This window comes from Callospermophilus lateralis, chromosome 6, assembly GCF_048772815.1.
Source record: "Callospermophilus lateralis isolate mCalLat2 chromosome 6, mCalLat2.hap1, whole genome shotgun sequence".
NCBI lineage: Eukaryota > Metazoa > Chordata > Mammalia > Rodentia > Sciuridae > Callospermophilus > Callospermophilus lateralis.
This window is the reverse complement of record NC_135310.1, coordinates 141,451,388-141,468,674: the sequence shown is the minus strand read 5'-3', so window position 1 is coordinate 141,468,674 and position 17,287 is coordinate 141,451,388. Positions and strand designations below refer to the sequence as shown.

At 37.1% G+C, this 17,287-nt stretch overlaps 1 protein-coding gene across 14 annotated transcripts in view; it reads right to left on the bottom strand.

The window, feature by feature from the left end:
* Prp4k (pre-mRNA processing factor kinase PRP4K) overlaps positions 1 to 12,426 on the bottom strand; it is a 39,898-nt gene extending 27,472 nt beyond the window's left edge. For 12 of the 14 annotated variants that reach the window (XR_013091666.2, XR_013091664.2, XR_013091668.2 and 9 more), the window contains exons 1-3: positions 12,240 to 12,425; positions 3,457 to 4,656; positions 799 to 975 (exon numbers count right to left, since the gene is read on the bottom strand). Coding sequence is in view for 2 of the 14 variants with exons in the window: in XM_076859143.2 (XP_076715258.1) it covers positions 799 to 975; positions 3,457 to 4,656; positions 12,240 to 12,280 (1,418 nt within the window). In the remaining 12 variants the exon portion in view is untranslated. Of the gene's footprint in view, positions 1 to 798; positions 976 to 3,456; positions 4,657 to 12,239 lie in introns of all 14 variants that reach the window. The other 2 variants (XR_013091675.1, XM_076859144.1) reach the window with 1 other exon arrangement.
* Between the last annotated feature and the right edge of the window lie 4,861 nt (positions 12,427 to 17,287).

Sequence of the window (17,287 nt, the reverse complement as noted above, 5' to 3'; positions counted from 1 at the left end):
CAATGGTGGTATTAAAAAGCCCTTACTGTCCGAAAGTACTCTCAGACCATGTATTTCTACATCCAGGAATATAGTATACAAAAATTTTCAGAGATATGTAAATACAAGCCTCGGATATGTTGTCTTTAAATCATATTCAAACAAAAATATTATAAGATTGGCAAGTGAATGTTCATCTATGATCTAATGTACATATGCATTTAAAAACATTCTTTTTGATTAACTACATGGATGTTAGAAAAAAATGGTTTTCTAACAGTGAATTACATAGGTTTTTGACCAAGACTCCTCAGGAGTCAATTATACATAATAATTATAAAAAGAAACTGAGTTACTTATTTACCACCCCCTGAGCCTGTCAGCTAAAACACCAAGATCTTTAAACCTAGCTCATTTAGTATTTACCTCTCTTTAAAAAAAGAGAAAGTCCTACTTAAAAAAAAAAAAAAAAAAATATATATATATATATATATATATATTTTTTTTTTTTTTTTTGGTGGTGCTGGGGATTGAGCCCAGGACATTGTGCATGCAAGGCAAGCACTTTACCAACCAAGCTATATCCTCAGCCCTTAAAAGACTGAATTTTTAATGAACAATGATTTGATGGGAAACTATATTAAAGACAAATTAATGTTTATGAAACATCACATTCTGGCAAACACAAAATATGGGATCTCAGCTAAAAATTTTCAGAGAAAAATGCTCTATAGGAAAACTTAACTAAGCTAAATGGAGCTTCAAAAACATTCAAAGGTTAATTTATCAGTAATAACATATGTAATTAATTATATTTACCTTCTCCGAGGAGACCTGCTTCTTCTTCTTGGAGATCTGCTACGTCTAAGTGGGGAGCGCGACCTTCGTCTAATGGGAGATCTACTTGTTCTTCTTCGGGTTGGAGACCACCTATTAATAGGGCTGGCATCTTTTGATCTTTCACGTCTACTGAGGATATCATCTCGAGGTCGTGTTCTTAAGGGGAAAAAATGCAAGTTAACAGAATAACAAATCGACCTAAAAGAATCTGTTCTACATATAAATATCTTAAGACATCAATCTAACGATAATGATACAAACTGATGTGTTTTAAATAAAAACTTAAATTCAATTGAGGACCACAATGACATTTTGGTATTATGAAACATTCAATAAAAGTCTGTTTGCTAGGCCTCACGATTTGAAGAATGTTAAAGCCTATCCATTTTCATAAAACCACTGATTACAATTTCAAAATAACAACTCAAACAAAAGTTTCCTAAATGGGTAATATCATTCCACTTCCTCAGTTGGAAGTTTATTTCTATAACATGACATTTCTGCAGTTAAGAATTTTACCTTTAATATCAATTTTGTATAATAGTATCTTACAATGGTAAACCTCAAAATTGAGGAAATACCTCAGCCTCTCCTATGCAAAATCAACTTTCCCGTAAGTTTTAGTCTGTTCAACATGATATCAATGTTATTATAAGCCTTTCTGCAACTTCATTTTTTTAGGTTTTGAACATTTCTTTCAGATGCTCTTTCAGATTTGCATAGAACTAGTCAATCCAAACAATCAGGACAACTTGTAAATAGGTTTGTCTTCACAAGTAATAACATTATAGTATTTCCCCCTGGATAAAAACATGAAAACACAACCTGCCTGTTTGGACATGGTATACAGAACCTAAAAGAATCTTTTTTTGATCTAGCTAAAACAAGCAAAGTAGACTCTGATTCAGAAATGCAGTACTTCTTGATAGGGCCATCTGTGAAAAATTGTTTTTCATATATATTCTGTTTAAAAACCAGTTAAAAACTGTAAATGATAGGATAAGAATGTAGCAGCCAGGGAGAATTATTTGCTTAAATGCAATGAAAATAAAAATGCTTAACCTCTATTGATAGGGCATTCAAATTTAAAATGTCCCCTCCCCTCCCCTCTTTAAGGTGACAAACTGGTAATTATATGATTTCTTAGTTAATAAGGATTTGGGGAAAAGGACTGTCTGCATAGCCTTGGAAGCAGAAGGTAGTTTAACTTTCCTGAAAGGAAATTTGGCAGTAAGACTTTCTAAAATGTAAATGCACACACCAGGAGACTTTGCAAGTCAACTTCCCAGAATCATTTGCTGAAGCCTCACACATAAGTCATGAAGATCTTTGCACTCAACAGTGAAAAACGTGAATCAATCTAAATTTTCATCAGTTTCAACAAAACTGGATACTTTTGGTACATATACCCTGTGAAATACATACCATGTTGTTATAAAGAATTAAAAAGATTCTACATGAAATGTCACTGAAGTATTCATAAAAGAATACTATGTTAATGTAAATAATTACTCCATTTTTATAAGAAAACACTTTTATTTGCATAGAAAACGGGTTAGAAGGCACAAAATTGTTGGAGTGGTTATAGAAGGATGGAGGAGAGAACTTATGGGTTTCTGCATTATTTGAATTTCTCTTTAGCACATATCACTTTTGTAATTAAAAGCATTTAGTCTGTTTCAAATACACAGGTCTGGTATTGAACTGCCTCTTCAAACTGAAAGACTATCAGGATAACTAAGAAACACTTTCAATACGACAATCGACAATCAACAACAAGACTAATACGTGCTTCAACACAAAAAGTTAAAGGGAGGCTATTTCATTAAAACACACCACTTAGAAGTGAAGAGCAAAGAATCAAAAGTATCTCTAAAAGCACTGTGAAAACAACTCTTGAAAAATTTCTGAGAATATGATGATTTAAACTCTAAAATTATACTGATACCCATACAATAAAAAACTAATATGAATATAGTAAATGGCTAGGAATTAATATTCTTATAAGCTAACATTTTCCTAATAAGCAAACCTTTGCCAGCAAGTTTATACAATTACTGAATATACAGCAGATAATAATAAAACCAGTTTCTAAAGTAGTTCAGAATGGTCTGAATCTCCCTAAACACATCCGGAAATTTAGTTCTATGATCCTATAATCACATAGCTTCTGATTCTACATCATTTAAAAATTTGATCTAGGGCTGGGGATGTAGCTCAAGCGATAGTGCGCTCGCCTGGCATGCGTGCGGCCTGAGTTCGATCCTCAGCACCACATACAAAGAAAGATGTTGTGTCCGCCCAAAACTAACTAACTAACTAAATAAATATTTTTTAAAAAATTTGATCTAATCTTTCATCCCCACCACATGAGTTTTAGATAATCTCATGAAGATTCAGTAGTTAAATTACGTGGATTTAAATGAATGACCTAGCAAATTAGATACTAAATTAAACCAAGAACTTGGAAAAAAAAAATGCCCAATCTCACTGTCAAAAGCATAAATGTTAATGACAGGACTAGATTATAAAATCGTGAACTCACGATTTCCTCATTTTTAACTATCCTTAAGTTCTACTTTCCATTTAAAATACAGCGTATCGGTAAAAAGCATTAATATTTTGTAAAGACATTACCTCGGAGAAGAAAGTCGTCTTCTTTCGGGTTCTCTTCGTTTTCTTTCTAAGGATCGGCTCTTGGCTCTTCTACCCGGAGACAGAGTTCGAGAAGGTGATTTGCTTTGCTTAGATCTTCTATCATTTAGAAGTGGAGATCTACTTCTTCTTGATTTTTCACGTTGTTTTGGAGACAAACTTCTTCTTTTAGGACTACGACCAGGTCTTCTACTGGGTGACCTATTTTCTTTCCCAGAAGAAGCATCTTTAGAGGGAGATTTAATTGGCTTCTTTTCTTTATCAGTTTCAGACCTTTTTGATTTTCTGTCTTTGGATCGCGACCTTCTGTCTTTGGATTTACCTCGTAAGTCAACTGGGGATCTGGATTTTTTACCTCGATCACGACTTCTACTTTCATTTATAATTGGGGATTTTTTCCTATCTTTTGTCTTACTTTTATCTTCAATTTTAATCTTCTCATCATTAGGAGATCTGGCCTTCCCAATTTTCTCTTGAGATCGCCTTCTAAGGGTAGGGGATTTTGATTTTCTTGCTTGATCTTGAGACTTACTTCTCTTGGATGGACTTTTGGACTTCTTCCTTTCCTTTGACTTGCTCCTAGTTATTTTCTCTTTAACTATTTCAATACCTCCCTTACTTTTCTTTTTATCTGATCTATGTCTAGTCCGTTCTTTGGATCTGCTTTTACTTCTTTTTTTTGTACTATTTTTATTGTCCACAAGTTCAAGTTTACCCTTTGCACTTGAAGATCTAGTACTAGATCTATTTCCATTTCTTGCCTTTTCATGAATCTCCCCTTCTTCTTCAGAGCCAGACTCATAACCTTGTAAAATGAGCCCCATCCCAGACTGGACCTTTCCTTCCATTAACTCATTGTCCAGTTCAGCTTTAATCAAGGCTCTCTGTTTTTCCAAGTCTTCAAGCAAAGCTAAATCATCAAGTTTAGTTCTTTTTGCTGGGGACATACCTTCTTTGTCAGAAGCATCAATAACTTCTTTTCTTTTGTGTTTCTTATGTTTATGTTTATGTTTATGTTTTTTATCCTTGTCTTCTTCTGAGGAATGTTTATGTTTCTTATGTTTACTTCTGTGTTTATGTTTCTTTTTTTTGTGACGACTGTGCTTATTTTGAGATTGGTCTTCTGATACTTCTCCATTTTCTTCATTTATACTCTTTTCAGAATTATCAGCATCTTCCAGCCTGTAAATACAGGAAACACATTTTATTTCTCTATTTTTTCTTTAACTTGTTGCTCATGGTTGCACCCACAAAGTATTAGAGCAAACAAATAATGGGGTAGATTGGGAGACAAATCTCCTTTTCCAACTTGAAGTTCAGAAAACTTCCTCTATAATAAATCTAGCAGGTCATTTGTTTTGAGCATATTTCACCCAATCAACCCTTGCACATCCTGAAAAAAAAATCTCGAGCCAATAATGAGCTGGTCCCAAAATAAACAATCAATGTGCACTGCTGATGTTGGCAGTATAATATCCCCAAGGGTTAAAACTTCAAAGAAAACTAACCAGGAGTGAGGACTCTTGACCTTAGCTGCCACAAAGCAACTATGTGACATTAAAGAATATTTTACAAATCAACTATACTTTAGTTTAAGCAATTTTATATGGTCTGACTCAATATTTGTTCAAATTATTTAATCTTTCTGATTTCCAAATGAGACACTGGTTTCTCAAACTATGTTCATATTATCAGGTGCTATGCAAAACCAAAACAAAGCCAAGGGAAGTTCTGTGCTTACATGTTTGAGTTGCACTGGGTTTAAGAGTTTGATTCTAAATTTATTAAGCCCACAGTGCTTAGTAATTCCAGGTTAACTACATGTTCAACAGTATTACAGATGCTCTTTGACTTATGATGGGGTTATGCCCTGATAAGCCCACCCTAAATTCAAAACATTCCTTTTATAAAATATAACTTATACACCAACCCTACTAAATGCTATACTTAACTTTCCCCTTTAAAGTGATTCCATAATAAATCATATCCTAAAATAAGATCCAAAACAAAACTTTAAACTGGATTCAGGACATCACACTATTTTTAGAGGAAGATATGGATTATTTTGTCAAGGCTTCAAATGATATATTCTGTCATAGTTTGAATCGGCAATGTCTTCCAAGGGCTGACATGTTGAAGATTTGGTTCCCAGCTGCTGGTGCTACTGGGAGGTAGGGGAAACTTTGGGAGGTAGGCTGAGTTGGAGGAATTAGATCACTGGGGGAATGCCTTTGAAGGGTTTATTTTGTCCCCAGCCACTCTCTGTCCCTCCTGGCAGCCTGAAGGTAAGCAGGTTTGTCCACCTCACCCTCCACCCCAAGTCACAGGGAGGGACCAAGTGATCCCAGACTGAAAACTCTGTACCAATGAGCGAAAATTGTTGGAAGAGCTCACAAGCTTGTTCAGCAATCCTTGAGTTTTTTTTTGGCAGGGGGTGGGAGGTGATACTGGGGACTGAACCCAGTGGCAAGCTATATCCCTGTCTCAAGAAAATTTAGGCAGCGTATAAGTTGCCCACTCTGGCCTTGAACTTGTGATCCTTTTAACTCAGACAGCTGAGAAGCTGGGATTACAAGGTATGCACTACACCACAGTAGACATTAAGCTAGGTATCAGGTAAACCATAATACATAATATACAAAACAATTATCTGCCTTCCTCAAGGAAATTACAGTTCAGTGGAAAACAAAGTTACATGACACAACCATAATACACTGAGGGACTGCAATGATGAAGGCAGAAATAAAGGCATTAGTGGGGAAACACTGAAGGATCACTTAAACTCATTTTTAGAAATGGTCAGGGGTGTATTTTGTCGATCACAGAAAGGAAACCCAAAGTGATTTATTAAGTAGGGACTTTGAAGGAAGAGAAAAGCTGTTAACTGAGAAGAAATGTGGATTTAAAAATAAAAGCTAAGTATCACTGTTCTTAAAAAAAAAAAGTGAATTAAAAAAATTTCAGAGAGAAAAGTTGCATACACAGCAAACTATAAACAAATCAATGTGACTAGGACATCAGACTTGTGGAAGAACATGGTCTAAGAGAAGCCAAGATCTCCAAGTTGATCAATTCCAGGAGACAAAATAAGTTGATTTGGGGAGTGAGGTTGAGATAGAACTAAAGGCTCTCTAGAGTCACAGAGGCCCAGGAACTGTAAGACTAGGCAGCTGGTGGGATTGTTTATTAAGGCACTGATATTTCTGAGAATTACAGCAGGAGTTAGGTATAGAGTGTGGTCCTCCAGTCAGGTCTCAGTCTTCAATAAACATGGGGTGGCTGTAAGGGTGTGGAAAATGAAGATATGACTGAGAAGTTATTAGGTGACAATGGGGGAGTGCAGTGGAGAACACATAGCCACCACCAGACATCAAATGCAAAGAACTTTTATTCTTTGCCAATCTCCATCTTTGGTACCAGAGTATAGGAAAGCAAACAGTAGTGACAGATGTGCAGAGGAAGCTGTGTCCTATGATAAAACATCAGGTTTTAACTTGGGCCAAGTCTAATGGAGTATGAGAAAATAAAGGAGAAATACTAGTGTTCTCTGGATCATCATTTTTTCCTCAAAGACCTGGAAAAAGAAAATGCAGTATCTTTGTACACACAACAACAAAACGCCAACACTGCTCTTTTACAGAAGAAAAAAGAAGCAAAGATATAAGTAGAAGATCCAGAAACATTTCAACTTTGTTCCTGATAGAGGATACACAGCCATTCATCTCCTTTTCCCAGAAATCTCTTATCCTACAATCCAGAAGATGGGGTATATGTCTTTTTTCCTAAACCTTGACTTACAGGGGGAAATGTCTGAAAAATATTAGACTAATTCAAATTATGGAGAAACTTTTTAGAGATCAAGAATGGTTGTGAGGCACATAAAATCTAAGTACCCAAAGCACGTAATTCTAGTCACTAAGCTTGAAATCAAACTACCTAGATACTCTCCAAATGTCCTCCAGATAAAAGATAGCTGAGAAGATTAAACAGTCTCTAGAGCCAAAATGCCTAGGTTAAAATCTTAGTTCTACAACTTACTAATTGTGAGGCTTTGGTAAGGATCAATCCTTAGGTATCTCATTTATGAATTGCAGAAAATAACAGTATCTATCTAAAATGGTATTGTGAGGTTTACAATCCTACCTAATATGAACTCCAAAGTGTTACAAAAGCAAGCTGATATAAGTGAGTAGATACTGGATACATACATTTATTTATTCACATAACTATGTGGAGCAGACAAGGCAGTTACTTTGAAGTTTTATCAAAGAACATGGATTCTATAGTCAAACTACCTGGTTAAAAATGCTCTAACATGACATAACTGTTGTAACCTTAGGTAAGTTGCTTCTCTATGCTTCATTGTCCTCAATTGTGAAAACTGGGGAAATAATACTACAGATAAATCAAGTTTGCTGCAACAACAAGAAACGTTCACACTATAAAAGATTGTCAAACTAAGTACTCAAGAAATGTCTTTTCACATGACAGATGTGACTTTGAGGTTTTGAGAAGGTTTAAGGGACTTGTCTAAGGTCACACATACAACAACCCAGTTAGAAGGTTTATTCTGCCAGTCAGAAGCTCCACCAATTGATTGAAAATGCTTTTAAAATGTCAGATTATGTTGCTACTCTTCATATAACTTAATGCTTATCTTATTCACAGTAAAACTAAAATCCTTTGTAAGGCCTTATCCTACTGCCCCACCTCCCCAAGTCTTGAATCTACTACTCCCCTCATGCATTCATCCTGTCAAACTGCTTTACTTGAACAATAAGTATTTTCTCACCTCAGGGCCTTGGTACTTTTACTTGCCGTTGTCTCCTTCCAGCAATGCTTTCCTCAGATACAAGTATGACCTGTTCCTTTTGTCTACCCAGGTATCTGCTGAAATGTTACTTTCTCAGTTAAGTCTGCCCAACTCCATTTTGGTTGCAATTCCCATCCCACACATACTCCCTTTCTGTGCTTAAATTTTCTCTACAATAACCACCACCATTCCTAATCTACTACTTGATGGATACTCTTTTCTTCAGAATTTTTGATCTACTTAGTTCATTGCTCTATCCCTAGAACCTAGAAGATGATTTAACCTACAGCAGGTACTCTAGAACAACCTGCAAAAGCTATATTCACCAAACTAAAGCTGTTTTTTACTTTAATAGACTCCTTGAAAGCTAAGATTTTGCTCTTGTTCAGTTATATCAGCAGTTTCTCAGTCAAGTCTGCCCAACCCCAACCTCAGAATGCACAGATATTATACATGTTCACCTATTTAATGTAGAATACTTAACTGATTTATATTGTCACCCCTTCCCCAAAGAAAAGTTTGCTTTTTGATCTTTTTTTTAATGCTTTCTACAGTTAATTTACAAAAATCTTAGTTGATTTCAATTCAAAATTCTTAAAAAGTTTGCCCATAGAGAGAAAGGTAAAAATTTAGTTCCTAGTGCTTCTGGGAATCAGGATTTATATCATGATGCCCCTCTCCATAAGAACAATTTCCATCAGTGACCTCAGTTTCTACTGTAATTTATTGATATTATTATACCAAAAAATAATGAAATGTCTCTCCATGTGATAGATGAGGTTTCCAAGTTCCAGGAGGTTGAAGGGCTACCTTTGTTAACCATAATAATCAATACTAGCATTCTCTTGTATTGTCCTATGCGTATGGCAAACTGTCGCTCTCATTTGATCTCTTAAAGCAAATTTCATAGAAAACAAGAATTACACTCTGTGTTTAAGTGCTTGCTTGCCTAGAATGCACAATGCCCTGGTTTCCATTCCTTTTTCCAGCTCCACAAAAAAGGTAGTCTGAATTCAGCATGACAGTGGCATGGCATATTATATACAATGAGCTTGTGCTAAGGCAGCTGAATCAGGCTCATTATCAACAATTTTCTTCTAAAGTCTTGGGAAAAGTTCCCTTGTTAAGAAAACTGATGGTCTTGGACATTAATACTGATAGTATCCACTATATAAATTCCACAAATATAAATTTATGCTTTGTATTTACATTTTCCAATTTAACTTTAAACACTTAGCAGGTGGATGTGCATACCAACCTGTCCACAACAGGTCTGGCATAAAACAAATACTTATTGAGAACTTATTAAGTTCTAGGTAACATACTTTGAATCACATCATTTGAGAGTAAAGATGAATTGGAAGTGCAGACAATATTGGGGTATTTTAACAGTATTTAAGCTTTATCCAATAAAAACAGTGATGGAACAATTTCAAAATAATATAAAGTACCAATTACCAATCATTGTTTTTATTTTTACTTCCCCTTTCACACGTATTTTCTAGAGATCAATGTTAATCAATTATCTGGGAAGCATTCAATTTAGCTTTGGAAACACACAGAACTCATTAATTCTGTGCATAAATGGAACAGTTTTTAAGCTTGAAAATTTTTCTTAAAAATGTTTTTAATGGTAAACAAAGTGAAGGCCACAGCTTAAAAAACAAAGAAAAAACAAGTAATTAAGTCTGTTTCTCTGACAAAATGAAACACTTCTGATTCAGAATGAATACTGATGTAATCCCAAAGACCAGTCTTAAAACAAACACCTCTTGCAAATCAAGTTTCGGAATCTAAGTTTCATTAAATTAGAAATGTCACAGCAAAAAATCATTTTTGGCTTGGGATGCAGGTCAGTAGAGGAGGATATTGTTTAATAGGCACCAAGACCCTGTTTTTAATGCCCAGCACTACCTGCCACCTTTCCTATGGATCTTTCTGAGACACTGACAAGAAGTAAAAATGATTTGAAAACCTTAAAGGTAATTTTAAAAGGAGCCACACTGTATAATGGAAGGCCAGACAATACAATAACTAGGAACAGTGTTTTAGAACCAGACTGCCAAGGTTTAAATGAGTTTGTTGCTTGGTGTGACCTAGGGCAAGTTACTCTGTGCTCCAGTTTCATCATCTGTAAAAACATGGAAAATAACTGTATCTACTCTCATTTAGGTTTTACATGAATTAAATAAGTTTGTTCAATGCTTTGAGGAACATCTTATCTTTGGTTTATGCAAATAAGTTTAAAAAGCTTGAATTTAAGAGTCTAACAATGTAAAAGTCACTACTTAAAAAACCTTTGAGGAGTTAACCCCTTCTTTTTATTTATTCATTCTAAATTTTCCATTTTGAATACATTTCATGTAACTATAAAACTGTTTAGATGCTATATCTGAACACTCACCGTGATCACCAAGCATAGTAGGTGCCTTCACATCAAAATGTTATTTTAACTATTTTCAAATTATTAAAAGTAGGACACATATAGACTAAATATTTCATTTACACAAAGCATTCTGTATAGAAGGTAGGGGAAACCCAAAACTATCTCAGCTTATTTACAGTGCAAGGACTAAACAAAGGGTATATATTATTAAAATCAAGTATTATTCAAATATGTAAATGAAATATAGCTGACTCACTCCTCAAAATGCTATACAGCATAAGATTTGTATTCTAATTGTGCCACAGTTAACTCGTTGAAAAACAAGAAGCTGTAAGTCTAGTTAAAACTTTTAGAGTTCGTTTTTTCTCTGCTAAGTCATATTATGGGGGGAAAATGCAATTTTCAAATGCCTGGAATAAAATGGTTCAATTCTCCATCTAGCTGAGAAAATCAAATGACTAAGGAGCCCAGAACTGGCTGCACAGCAAAGAAGTGTCAAGATTGTTTGGTGGCAAAACTTTCCCCCTTCGCAAGTTGCTGGAAGGGTATACCTACCTTTTTCCTAAGATGGCTGGAAACAAATCAAATAATATAGATGCAAAAGAGGGTTGCTACAGGCATATTGTTTTAAAATCCACTCTTTAAGGTTCTTGTTTTAAGTTTTCCCAGTATAAACATGAAAAACAAAATGCTGCTTTCAGTTAGGCAACGATTTGCTTAACTATGTTTTCACACGGTTGCAAGGATTCTTACACTAGCTTAACTACAGCAGTACAGTTCGGTTTCTAAGCAGTTAGCTGCAAATCCCACTCTTCTTTCATTCGTCTTCCTAAAGAGAGGCTCTAAAATCCGGCAAAAACAAAAACAAAAAACAAACCCCCAAACCAAAAAGTAGGCCTCGATCTTACTTTGCCTCAAGTTTGCAAGTTGCCAATAGGCAGGGGAAGAAAAAAACAAAACCGAGGTGGCTGCTGCAATAAAAGTTCTGGATAGAGAGAGAAGGTTTAAGGCTAGCCAGGGCCAGTTCTGGGACGGTCAAAGAGTGCGACCCTAGCACCCCTTTCTCGATCCTTTTAGGTCCTAAAACTAACAGAAGTAGTAGGTCGAGACGGGGAACTATATGCGGAAAAAAAGACTGAAGGTTTGCCCCGCCTGACTCCACTGCCCCTCGAGTCCCCAACACCATGCCGCCGAGTGCTCAGACAGGAGAGCTAGGCTCTGTCCCCCGGAGAGGAGTAGGAAGGCGCGACCTCAGAGCCTTGGCAGCCGCCACACGCACCGGACCTGTAGAGGCCGCTCGCGCCTTCGCCTCCCGGGGCAACGACGCGCGACAGGCCGCGGCCGCCTTTGCCCCAACAGCCGCGGCCTCTGGGAAAGCGAAGCTCGAAGGCCGCCAGCCCTGCTCTCCACGCCTCCCGCCCCACAACGAATCACTCATAGAAACGCAAAGTTTGGCTCTCGCCGTTTAGGCCTGAACTTTCCCGCCGGTCCGTGCAGGTCTCCACGGTTTCCCACTCCGCGGCTCCCCGGGTTCCGGCCTCCAGCCCACTACCAGAGACTACTTACTCTGGCTGCTCCCGCAGCAACTGAGTCTCCGCGGCAGCCATCTTGAACTTCCTGACTCCACGGCGGCAGTAGCGGCGGTTCCCCGGACGGTGGAAGCTAGTGGAAGTGGAAATGGGGGGGGTGGAAAAAAGCCGTAGCGCATGTGCAACGCGCGAAGGGGAAAGCGGTACTCTTAACTCCGCGCTAAGAATCCGGATATAAAACCCAACATCCGGGGACGGAGCACGGAGCGTCGTGACGTAACTTCCGGGCCCGTGGGGGGCGGTGCCCGTTGAAACTAAAGGCGAGTGATTTGCGGGGCTTGATCTGCAGTCAATGTTGTAACCGAGCAGTTCTCGGAACTTGCTGGAGAGGGAAACAAAGGGAGTGGGTTATTCTTTTCTTGTGTGCAGTTCCGAGAGCTGGTTCACTATGAGCCCAAAGTTGGGTGAATAAATAATATTTTTGTCTCTTCCTTGTTGCTGTTTGACTAGTGGAGGGCTCGTAGGCCGGTTTTACTTTTCTCAACCATGATGTGAATTATCTCCCAGGTCCCCTTTTGGTCTTAGAAATGTTTAATTTGGAGACTAAGCATCCTGATAGGACAGGATAAGTGGGGGGAGAAGAACAAGCACACAAGTTTATATTTGATGCTAGATTGTGATTTTGAAGCCAGTTCCAGACTTCCGCAAACCAATTTTTTAAAGAAGAAAAATCATGTAAGAACATACTGGCAAAAGCTTTCTTTAAAACTTCCTCACCAACTATACTTGCATGGTAGTACCACTCGGGCGAGTGAAATGCGAAGATTTCAGGGACTCCCCCAAAACTACGTTGCTTTTTTGTTTTGGATTTTTCGGCCAGAGTTAAAAGTAAACATCAACTTAATTTATTAATTCATCAAAGGTTTACAAGCGACAGACTTATGCCCAGCATTCTATTCTTGCATCTCTTTCGGAACTCAGGAACACGTGTACCCGAAAGCAACCCCCCCGTAGGCGCCGTTTAAGCCGGCCGGCAAGGGAGGGACAGACAGCTCAGCGGCGGAAATAGACCCCCGGAAGCCTTCGGAGGTCTAGGGAGGCGCATGCGTGCTAGCGTCCTTGGGCCGGCGTGGACGGATCTGGTGTGCCACCGGACTTACCGTTCCGGCTGTGCCCCGCTGCTGTCGCGGAGCGCTTCCTGCTTCTTCCCGTTGGTGCCAGCGCGGCCCGCCGCTTACCCAGTGCGTTTTCTCTGGTGTGCGGAGTTCCCGGCCCGTACTCTTCTACCCCTCAGCGCAGCGGCGCACTTGCCACCGTCTCAGTGAGGCTGTTTTTCCGCAGTCGCCTATCGGTGGGTGTAACAGCCCTGGCCCGGGGTTCTGTCTGGCAGGCTCGGCTGGACCCCGCCGCCTCCGTGTGTGGTAAAGCCGAGACCAGCCCTGTTTGCCAACGGAGACCATGGGAACCACGGCACTTGGCACCCCATCGTCGACAAACAGTACAAAAAATGTACTGGCCTGGAGAAAAGGTGTTGGGGACAAGCGTGCATTTGGGAACATGTCGATTTTTTTTTCCTACCGTCTTTGCTTGCTTCCTTTTAAGCATTATTCCAAACGATGCACATAACAAATAATTTGAAATATTTTTGAATTGTGTTCCTCCCGTGGAAAGGGATTAAATTTGCACCCTCGGAGATACGTTGCCGTCATCAAGTTCAGTAAGCCCTCGATAGGCTCATTTAGTTTGTCCACAAAGGCTACGAACTAAAATAACGAATATCGTGAAATCCTTTGAAGAAATGCATTGGCCCATCTATAGTCTCCAGATGTCAATTAAAAGAATGTAGATCCCCATTTAGATAATACCTTAACCTGTCTAGTTTAGACCTAGTCCTAAAATTAGGAGCTATTTGCGTGGACACGCTGGACTGTTTCTCCTTTATTTCAAAATATTAGCACGGGTTTTTTTCTTTAGTCCATAAAAATGTAATTTAGCTTTATGTTTTTGAAGCAAGTCTGGTGCAAAAGGAAAAAAACCCACCCTCCATTCCTCACATTGAACCAACATTAATATGTTCGCTTGTTTGGCTTTTTTTTCATATGAAATATTAAATTGTTTTGCCTTCATGTAAAACGTGATAGTCTGCTTTTTCGTGTGACGTGTCAACTTTTATGTAATTCTGGTTTCAGGAAAACGTTTTTTTACATCTACGCCATTTCCCTTATTACTAGATTTCCAGATTGTTTCAGTTTTGCAATATTGCATATTCTTATTCACGTTTGGAGTTACCCTTTCTCACTGTTATGCATATATATTAGTGATTTTTTTAAAAATAGGCTTATATTTTAAATTTGGCTTCTTGCTGAGGGCAGCAAATACTCCAGTGTAATGACAGTAGGGTGATTAAGAGAGTAGGAAAGCTAGAAAGAGAGCTTGTGGAATTTGAATTGCATTAAAAATTGCTCGACAGTAAGTTGAGGGGGAGGAGTGACGGATGTGATTTAATTTGTCTTAGAATGTTCACTTGGCTGCTTTCTGGAGAGAAACTGGAGGGTCAGAGGAGGAAAGGAGGAATCCAATTAGAAAGTATTTTAGTAATTCCAGAGAGAGATGATGTTTGCTTAGACCAGTGTCTAAAAGGGAAAAAGTGTTTTGATGCTTATGTATTTTGAAGGTATAGATTATTATTGTATGTGGGATGTCAGAGAAAGCAACTTAAAAGTTTTTCTTTTGTTCTTTTTTTTAGCACTGGGGATTGAATTCAGGAGCACTTTATCACTGAGCTATATCCTCAGTTTCTTTTAATTTTTTATTTTGAGAGAGTTGTTATTTAGGGCCTGGCTAAATTGCTGAGGCTGGCCTCCAACTTGCAATCCTCCTGCCTCATCCTCCCAAGTTGCTAGGAATACAGGTGTGGGCCACCATGCCTGGCTGCAACTTTAATTTTTGGCTTGAGCAATTGGATGGATGCAATTGCTATTTAACTGAGATAGACTAAAAGAGAACATTTTGGGTGAGGGGACACTGAAGAGTTTTCAGTCATGTTTTGTGTTGCAGAATCTATTAGAAGTCTAATTGAAAATTTGATCTTTCTACTATTGTTACTGAGGTATCTTTTTGTCTTTTATTTATTTTTTTGCTGTAAATTCAGTATCTTGATTCTCTGTTATTAGGTGTGTATATGCTTATGAATGTTATGTCTTCCTTGTGAGGTGATCCTTTTATTATAAAATGTACCTATGTTTCTCTATAATATTTTTTTATTTTAAAGTTAGTTTGTCTGAACCTAGTACAGCCATTCCAGCTTCCTTTGTAACGATTTGTACAGTTGATTCAAAAGTGTGTCTCCTTTAGAAATCGTCATGTTGGATATTAGCTTTTTGTAAAAAACGTAGTCTAACAGTCTCAGCCTTTTGACTTGATTGTTTGATCCAATCACATTTAATATTACTATTATATAGTTGGTTTTATGTCTGTCATCTTCGTTTTGTTTTCTATATGTTTTTATGTCTTTTTTGCTGTTGTTCCTCTGTCCCTCCTTTATTCTTTCTTTTGCATCCAGTGAATATTTTCTAATGTAGCATTTTAATTTCTTTAGTGATTTTTTTTAATTTTTTTTTCCTAGTTATTGACTTTATGGTTGCTCTTGTGACTTAATGGTTGCTCCTGCTTTTTGTGGTATAAGTCTTCCAAGCCCAACAATGCATTTATTTTAGTTATTGCTGTATATTTTTTAAAGACAATGAAAGAACAAAGGAGACCAAGTGTGTATTTGTAGTTTTTGTTATATTTCTCTTACTTATCATTTTAGTTCTGTTCATTTCTTGTTTTTACGGACTTAAGTTACCATATTGAATCATTTCTTGAACTCAATACAGCTTCACTCCTACCCATCTCATTTAGGCTGTTATTTAGAAAGTATGTTACATTTCTTTATGTCTTAGGCCTAACAAAACATTTGTATAAATATTGCTTTATAATTGCTTTTTATTTAGGTATACATTTTTATACAATTTTATCAAGGTATAATTTATAAAATCATCCAATTTAAGTATATATCTCAGTGATTTTTAACAAATTTATATTTGTCAGTTATCACCAGAGTTTCCCCAGTTTTACTAATATATAAGTGACAAAATTATATATGAGATGTATAATGTGATATTTTAATATATGTGAAATAATTGCTTCAAAAATGAATCATTCATATCCATCATCTTAATTTGCTTGCTTGCTTGCTTTCTCTATTCCCTGCTTCCCTTTTCTTGTCTTTATGACTATTCCTTTCTTTTGAAGAGGAGAGTACTTAAGATCTATTCTCTTTCATTTGCAAAACATTAGAAAATATATTGTTATTAACTATAGTCACCCTGCTGTACATTAGGTCTCTAGGACTTATTCTTAAAACTGCAAGTTTTTACCCTTTGACCTATATACCTGCATTAACCCTACCTTTAACCCCTGCTAACCATCATTCTACTCTGCATTTCTGTGAGTTTGACTTTATTTTAGAATCCATATATCAATAAGATCATGTGGTATTTATCTTTTTGTCTCTGCCTTATTTTACATAGCAAAAATATCTTCCTGTTTCATTCATGTTGTCACAAATGGCAGGACTTCCTTTGTAGGGCTGAATAATATTATAGTGTGTGTATGTGTGTGTGCGTGGGGTGGGAGTATATTCACCGGTAAGCATCATATTTTCTTTCTTTGTGTATCACTGGATGCTTGGGTTGATTTTATGTGTTAGCTATGGAATGCTGCATTGAACATGGAGTACTGGTATCTCTTTGATATAGTAATTTTATTTTCTTTGGATATATGTCCAGAAGTGGTATTGTTGAATTATATGGTAGTTCTATTTTTAGTTTTTTGAGGAACCTCCAAATTGTCTTCCATAATGGTTTTACCAATTTTACATCCCCACCAATAATGTATAAGAGTTATCTCATAAACACTTGTTACTTTTTGATGTTCTGATTATAGCCATCCAAATAGGTGTGAGGTGGTATCTCATTATAGATTTTATAGTATTTCTCTGATGATTACAGCGAAGCACCTCTTCATATATGTTGGCCATTT